Source organism: Hippocampus comes, unplaced genomic scaffold (genome assembly GCF_001891065.2).
Source record: "Hippocampus comes isolate QL1 unplaced genomic scaffold, H_comes_QL1_v1.1 scaffold238, whole genome shotgun sequence".
In the NCBI taxonomy this organism is placed as follows: Eukaryota; Metazoa; Chordata; class Actinopteri; order Syngnathiformes; family Syngnathidae; genus Hippocampus; species Hippocampus comes.
Genome location: NW_017806177.1, coordinates 571,770 through 579,956, shown reverse-complemented (window position 1 = coordinate 579,956; position 8,187 = coordinate 571,770). Strand labels below are relative to the sequence as shown.

Genomic DNA, 8,187 nt, shown 5'->3' with positions numbered 1-8,187 from the left:
GGGTTGATGTTATCTTCTCACAAGCAACAGTTAATTTGACCAGAAGCCGTTCACTTAACAACAAGATATTGTCTTAAAAGCTAGAACAGGAGCAGCCTGAGCTCTCCCGGTCTGACAAGTCTACCATTATCAACCTACCCCATTGTATATGAGGTATTTGCGAGGTATCACTCTGAAACAGGTTTTAAAGTTACACAGAGAGTAAATATGGGATAACAGAATCACATTTATTCCAACAGTGGAGTTTGCATGTTCTCCCCATGCCTGTGTGGGTTTTCTCCGAGCACACCGTTTTCCTCCCGCATTCCAAAAAACACGCAAGGCAGGCTGATTAAACGCTCTAAATTGTCTCGAGATGTGAGTGTGAACGTGAATGGTTGTTTGTCTCTGTGTTCCCTGCGATTGGCTGGCAACCGGTTCAGGGTGTCCACCGCCTGCTGCCCTAAGACGGCTGGGATAGGCTCCAGCACCCCCGCGACCTTTGTGAGGAAAAGCGGATCGGAAAATGGATGGAATTGGAGCATCAAAAGCTAGAAAGCCTGACATAGGTTTTGCATTGATTATTTCACTTTTTTTTTTTTTTTTTTTTTACTTTCAATTAAAGAATTTGAGATCCAGTGCTTGTACCATGGCAGTGAATTCAACTCACCTAACAACAAGCAGCAGTTTGGCATATAGTAAACAAATATTTCCCCCACAAAAACTTCAACGCTGTTTAATGGCATGTGGCGATGAAATTTACTGTCAAAGTAATTACAAAACAAAAGAAGTTACAGTCCGTTCATCTTAACTAACAAGGCTAGCAATGATGCAAAGCGCCATAGACAAGCTAACAAACAACAATGGTGTCTTAACCCATTAAGCTCATATCTTACTGAGCGGTGAAGGGTCAATGTTGCAAAGACGTTCTCCATACATTCCCAAATAGTTTTAATGGTTGCAAAGAAGTTTTCTTGTCACCGTCAAATTTTGCAACCTTGAACAAACCCTGACGAAAAAGCATTCACTAGGTGCGGCACACGCTTGCGGACCTTCGCCACTGAGTGAGATATAGCCTTTAAGCAGCGGAAATGTCAACACAATCGGATATGACAATACTCACAGGCATAATATTATTTAATCTTTATGAAGTATGACTAAAATTACTGTGGTTTAAAACGTTTTATGACGGTACAATAATTTATAATGTATCTTCCCGCTGACGATATACAGTATATGTTCCGCTTGAAGAATAAGAAAACCTTTATTGTCTCACAATGGAGAAATTTGCCATGTACAGCAGCAAAGTTCGGAGGGAAGAAGTAGAAAAAGTAGAAAAACAAGTATTTGCATGCAAAAAATCATTTAAAAAAATGAACGATATAAGCATTTTGGACGACTGGTTGATTTGGTGATATACTGTCCATGACTTTCAATGAGCAGTAATGTTAGTGAATCTTAAAAATTATCTTAAAGAGACCCTTAGAGGCCAGAATAAATGTTTTATTTGCTTGTATGCACTCTTGGGAGTACGCTGCGATGCGACCCTGTCAAAAGCAAAAAAGGTAACCACAGCTGCATTGAGTTGTTGGATGCACAAATTTGCATTCATTTGATTGCCTGTTTTGTGACACCGGGTGCATTTTATGAAATGCTGCTTCCATGAGTGAAAATCGTTTTATTGTCGCTGCAAAAGTTTATTTTCTTTCCACGCTCTTTTTGTGTGTGTGTGTGTGTGTGTGTGTGTGTGCGTGTGCGTGTGTGGGGTACTTGCAACCCACTGAGCTTGTTGTGTAACAAACGTCTAGCTCCATTCAACCAAATCGCAATGCCCTTATAATAGCACATTGTTTTGCAGCAACAACAACAACAAAAAAAACAATAACGCACCCGCCACCCGTCCCATTAGTGGCCGAGATTACATGGATTTATTGCCCGCTTGTGTCGTTTCCACTCCCAGTGGAAGGTCCGCTGCAAGGCTTATCGAGCCGACGCATGCAAATGGCAGATCACGTCACGCCTCACATGGCTTTGCCACTGGCAACTGCCAAAAACACACTTGCCACGACATTAGGTGCACCTGAACTGGCTGCAATCAGATCCAATGCAGGCGCTCTTTTGTAGAATCACCGTCGAGTAACACGACGCTTCATTCAGACAAACTGAACATCGATCTTTGTTTCTATAGGCAGAATTTCTGATTTCACTGTAATGTGTAGGTTTGCAATAAGATGTATCTCTGGCCAGCAATTCTCACACAGCTTTATGAGGATTTTACTTATTTTATTATTTCAAGGCACTACAGGATAAAATGGCGTTCAAAATGAGATTAACGCGGTAATCCTTCAAACAAAGACCTCTTTCCTCACAAAAAATACTTCATACCAAAAAAAAAAAAAACAACAACAGTAAAATTATAACCTCATGATTGTTATAAACCAGATCTGTGAATAATGCAGTATGTCCCTGGTGCAAAAAAGAAAAAAAAACTTTCCATTTTGGGATTTTATGTAAACAAAAAACACACGGAACCAAAGAGCAGATTATCATCATGCCAAAATGGCCAAAGGCGGGCAGGCTTCTGTGAACTGCGTGCGTCAGATATGGTTGCTAAGAGGCCAAAGAGCCCAACGAGCGATCCAGGGAGCCGCTGCTGCTTCCGCCAGCGTTCAAAGAAGAGGCCGAGGCGCGGCGCATCATCGTGTCCTGGTCCATCTGTGAGAAAGCACAATCCGCGCTTTATTGAAGGACAAAAGACGGGGGATTTATTTGGATATTTTCCAAACATTAATTGCTCACCTTGGTCAGACCTTTTGCGATCAGGGCGATTTCGGTGGGCTGGTACACGCAGCTTCGCAGTTGACCGTTATAAGCGCCGTATGGTGACACAGGCTTTGATGGCACTGGTGATGAACGACAGCAGAAAGAAAATGCGTTCAAAACAAACACAATATTGAAGACGAAAGTGTCTCGACAGTCAAGTCAAACTCGATTTATCAATGGCGAAGCAGAGTTTCACACTCCCCAACTGCATCTATGTCAGTTGCCATCAACTCCAACCTCTTTCGTGTCTAACAACCTTTGACTTGAAACCTGACTTCAGCCACATCACACATTCTATTTTCCCACTTCAGTCCATTTGCGGAAGTTTAATCTACTTAGATGAGTGATCAGATTCCTATGGGACCCACCGTGCACGAAAATGGCGACCACAGAATAATCGGTTGTGAAACAAGCAATTGGCAAATCCTTTCGCTGGTAAAATTAACAGCAAAATGATTTTTTTTCCCACAAGGCAGCCCATGTTCACATTGCCCAAATATTGTCCAATAGAAAACCAATGGCCCCAGGTAGGGATGCAATATACTGGTTAATTGACGGTAAACTTATCCATCCATTGGAATTTTTGAAATGGTAAAATGAATAGTAATTAACTGGGGATTGAGGGCTATGTAGCAAAAGGTATAATATGGCTCCTGTTACCTGTTGGAGGTTCTTCCATTGTGAAGGCTTTATTTTCCATGTACACAGTCTGGCGGGGTGGCTCTGGCTCCTTGTGAATGTTGTCGAACACCAAGCTCCTGGCAGGGTAGATGTGGTCGCCATCATGGGGGGGCTCCAGGTCCGGATCCCGCTGTGTCAGTAAGCAAATCTCCGGGATGGCGTACAGGAGTAGGAACACCCACGCGTTGGACACCACAGCTACAGCCAGGGTGGGATCGTCCCAGCTCGCGTCTCCCAGCGCTCGGTTCCCACTGACGTACATAGCGATCCAAGCCATCCAGATGGCCACGGTGAAGAGGCCAGAGACCAGGATGAAAGCTGCGTCTCGGCGCCACTGCTTGTGCCTGTGCGTTAGCGAGGGCACGGACATCAGCACGGCGGCGAGCAGCAGAACCATCACGTAGATCAGCGCCATGACAAAGTCCTGGTTGGCAAAGTCGCAGGACAGCTCGGAAGCATCCGTACCGCTCGGTGGGTTCCGGACCACGGTGATGAGGAGCCACTCGGTGTTGATGATGACCTCCACTAACCAGAGCCCGAGCGCCCCCAGGCACAGCATCCAGCTCCCGGGGCCCCGGCCGCGCCTCCGCAGCAAGACGAGCCACAGCCCGTGCATCACCAGGCAGGCCAGGCATCCCGAGAACAGGACGCCAAAGAGGAACCTCCGTGCCACGCAACTGGTGGAGTCGCGGCCCACCACGAAGGCGAAGGCTAGCCCAAAGAGTCCCAGGGTGGAAATGAGAACGCCGGCCTGCAGGGCCACCGTGCCTTTCCTCTCCTTGTCCGTCACCAAGGGCAGGCAGGCCATGAGGATGACGAACAGCACGAAGGAGGTCAGCACGCCGGCGGCAGCGACGGCCTCCACTACCACCCCCCACGCGGCCGCCAGGTCACACAGGTTGTAGTATATGGAGCCGATGCTGGTCCCGCATCCTCTGGGCGGGCCTGTCAATGCCATCGTTTTCTTGAAGGTAAGATGCTGCAAACACAAAATACCGTATTGGCCCGAATATAAGACCGTGTTTTTTTGCATTGAAATAAGACTGAAAAAGTGGGGGTCGTCTCATATTCGGGGTCTAGACATTATACCCATTCACGACGCTAGATGGCGCCAGATATCAATGAAGCGAATGCTGAACTTGACTCCCCAGGTCAAAGTGAACCCCTGCCACGAAGAATAAAAATAAAAATAGCGGTAGTACGAAGAAGAAGAATTAAAAATAGCAGTAAGAAGGAAAAGAGAAGAAAATTATAGAAGAGATAACAGAAAATGGAGAAATGTAGCGACAATCTGGAGAAAAGTGGGTCAAAGATCGGCCAGGTTAACCGGCAGCTGAGGGAAGTTATGATGTAATTTACATTTCAAAAACCAGAAGCCATTCATTTACGAATGTGATTGCACTTTAGATTTGTATGAGGCAAAATAACATGCTTTTTCTCTCAAATATATTGTTATCATCATTTGTTTCAGATGTACTGTAATTAGTTTCCGTATAAAAATTAATCTGGTGTTCAAAAAGTCGTTTTTCAAACTTGAGTCTTGAAAAAGAGGGGGTCGTCTTATAATCAGGGCCGTCTTATATTCGGGCCAATACGGTAGTCACTTATGCAAAACACGACCAGGGCTTCTGAGGTCAGGGTTTGTCATAGCTAGCGTTAACTAGCGAAAACATCTGTCGCGATCTGCACACATGAATATATCTAACACTCAGACTCTGGTGAGTGGTGATGTATTTTATTGACTTGGTCGTGTTAATTGGTAAATATTTGGTTCTGAACTGTCTCAGATGCTACTATCATCTTGCACCTTTGTATAGTATTGATGCTTTCTACTAGAGAGGGGTGAGTAGCGATACTATGTACAGTCATACCTCGGTTTTCGACCATAATCTGTTCCAGAAGGCTGTTTGAAAACCGATTTGTTCGAAAACCGAAACCACGCTCTATTTAAAAAAAAACTTTATTGAACACGTCTGCTCACAATGGAACGCTACACGAGGAAGCGTCACTTCCTCGTGTAAGGAAGACGAGAGGAGTCGAGTGGTGCATTCAAATGCGCTCAGTTTAGTCGAGGACCGATTTTCGGTCGTAATCCGAGGCATAAAAAAATAGAAATATTTGGTCGAGAACAGAGACGTTCGAAAACCAAGGTTTGACTGTACTGTATCGGTATCGGGCCGATACATTCTTGTTTTGAGGTTTTGGCTCCTCGTGGAGTCTGCCAATACAGCCACCGATGCTTAAGGCAAAGAAAATCGGACATCGAGTAAGTCCTCCTCGGCAGATAATGTGGCAGTTTGACACAACAGCTAATCACTCATCATTTGTGTCAGAAAGAGTTTTTTTTTCATAATATTTTGTCATGTTAAAATGAAGAAGGCAGAGGTCCTCGAGGTCTCGGTACTCTGTTTGATGAGCACTAAGAGTGAATGTTTGTGTTGGCCTCTGAAAAAAAAGTGATATTGAGCATCCCTAAGTTTCTAGAATTGCTACACGGTAGTGGTGTTAATCATCGTGAGAGAATTATTATTTTGATTATCTTTGGTTTTACATTTGTTTTTCATTCAAATGTTGACTGCATTTATGAGTTCAAGACTGTGTTAAATTGGTTAGTGATGAACTACAACATAGCAGGTGGGTGTTGATGGGTGCATTTCTGCCTGTGCCAATCAGTCACTTTCGTTTTGATTGCAGTGTCCGTCTCCGAAATGTCAACTTGTGACATTGTGAAGGCAAAACTGTCAGCATCCTTTTATGACACTAAACAGACCGTCATGCATTTACTCATCATGCACAGTCTGAGAATGATTGTTTTTGAGGATTTTAACCCCAAGTCCATGAGAAATTTGCTTCTAGAAATCTGTCAGAAACTCAAGCAAGTGCAAAATATTTCATATTTGATGTGATTTATTTTTACTGTTGATTTTAAACTAAAAGTAAAAATCAACATTTTCAATTTATGAGTATGTATCCATTTGTAACACCGAAAGCCAAAAAATATTCTCTTTTTAAAAGCATATTATGCATAAATAACATGAGCTTTTAGCGTCCTACCTGTGCAGCTCCAACAAGTGTCTGGATTCTTCTTATGATCAATCCTGTGTTGTTCGAGCAGATAATCCGACCAATTTCCTGCTCACTGACTCACTCTCCCGGCGGAATCGTGCAGCAGTCTCCCAATGCGCCCAGTCCTCCGTCTCAGCGGCTAGCGCACCATTGTGTCAGCGACCCGCTGCTGGTCCCGAGCAGGTCGCGTTCTGTCAACAGGAGCTGTCCGAATGGACCGCACTTCAGCGCCGCCGCGCCACTGCCACCCTCCTGTTAAGCGTCCGACCTCTCCTTTGTTGCTTGCAGCTTTGCATATTCTGCGAGATTAGGAGTCGGCCTGCTTATTTGTTCCAGCGCCCAACAAAGAGGCCACTCACCTGCTCTCGAACGGCTCGTTTCCACTCAAATTTGCCCTGCGCAACCGGGTCAGAATGCATCGTTGTAACACACAGACCAATGCTGATTAATGGCCTTTTATTATTAGCCTGATTAGCTCACTTTTGTGATGATCTTTTGGTTATCAGCTAATGCACATTCATCAGGTATGCAACCTAATCAGTTGTATTGCTGTGCAGAGAGGGCACAAAATCTAATATAACAATACATACACACACATACAGCACTGAATTACACAATTTGGACAGTTTCACTTCGGGGTGTAGTCACCTTTGTTGCCAGCAGTTTAGAATTCACAGAGTCTTGAGGGGGACAGTAAATGTGCACCTCTCCAAGCTGTACACTGACTGCTTGATATTGCAGGAAAGTTTCATTTCTTCAGTGTTGTCCCATAAAGAAGCCATGAGGGGTATACACATGTCACATGAAAATACTCTTTTTACCGTATAGTTTTATATTTATGCATTATGTGGGTAAATATGTGGCGTGTGTGTACTGTGTGTAAGTGACATAGGAGTGGATTTTCACCAAGCCCACTCCCACAGAAAAAAAAAAAATCCTGTCTCACCACAGTCCTGGACCATAGTAAACAATAAATAAATAATCCTGCCCCGTCCTGGTTAAAATGACTCCCATCCCATCCTGCTCCTGTTCAGACTGACTCCCACTCCTGTACCATTCCTATTTTGGAGCTCAGCAAAGTTACATTAATTAAAAAAATAAAAAAAAAAAACACAACTAATGTATGGAAAAGTTTGTTTCACCTTTTTCCCCTCATGGACTTCCTTCTGAATAATCCTGCTCCTGTCTGCTCCCATGAACTTTTTATATTATCCTGGAGCGTCCCAATTACATGATTAAAAGTAAGCATGTCTCCCATGTGTGTCTCTCTCTCTCTCTCTCTCTCTCTCTCTCTCTCTCTCTCTCTCTCTCTCTCTCTCTCTCTCACTCAAACTCCACACAGGAAAGCCGGAGCCGGGATCGAACCCATTCACAGTGCGCATATACACTCACCGGCCACTTTATTAGGTATACCTGTCCAACTGCTCGTGAACACTTTTTTCTTATCAGCCAATCACATGGCGGCAACTCAGTGCATTTAGGCATGTAGACATGGTCAAGACAATCTCCTGCAGTTCAAACCGAGGATCAGTATGGGGAAGAAAGGTGATTTGAGTGGCTTTGAACGTGGCATGGTTGTTGGTGCCAGAAGGGCTGGTCTGAGTATTTCAGAAACTGCTGATCTACTGGGATTTTCAC

At 44.3% G+C, this 8,187-nt stretch overlaps 1 protein-coding gene across 1 annotated transcript; it reads right to left on the bottom strand.

Moving 5' to 3' along the window:
• Nucleotides 1–1,715: 1,715 nt before the first annotated feature.
• On the bottom strand, nt 1,716–6,969 carry LOC109532499 (G-protein coupled receptor family C group 5 member C). Its single transcript, XM_019897346.1, has 4 exons — nt 6,538–6,969; nt 3,463–4,462; nt 2,779–2,882; nt 1,716–2,694 (listed from the first exon to the last, which is right to left on the bottom strand). Exons 2-4 carry the CDS (start codon nt 4,439–4,441, stop codon nt 2,590–2,592), a joined length of 1,188 nt encoding a protein of 395 aa, XP_019752905.1. The 5' UTR covers nt 4,442–4,462; nt 6,538–6,969; the 3' UTR covers nt 1,716–2,589.
• Nucleotides 6,970–8,187: the final 1,218 nt, after the last annotated feature.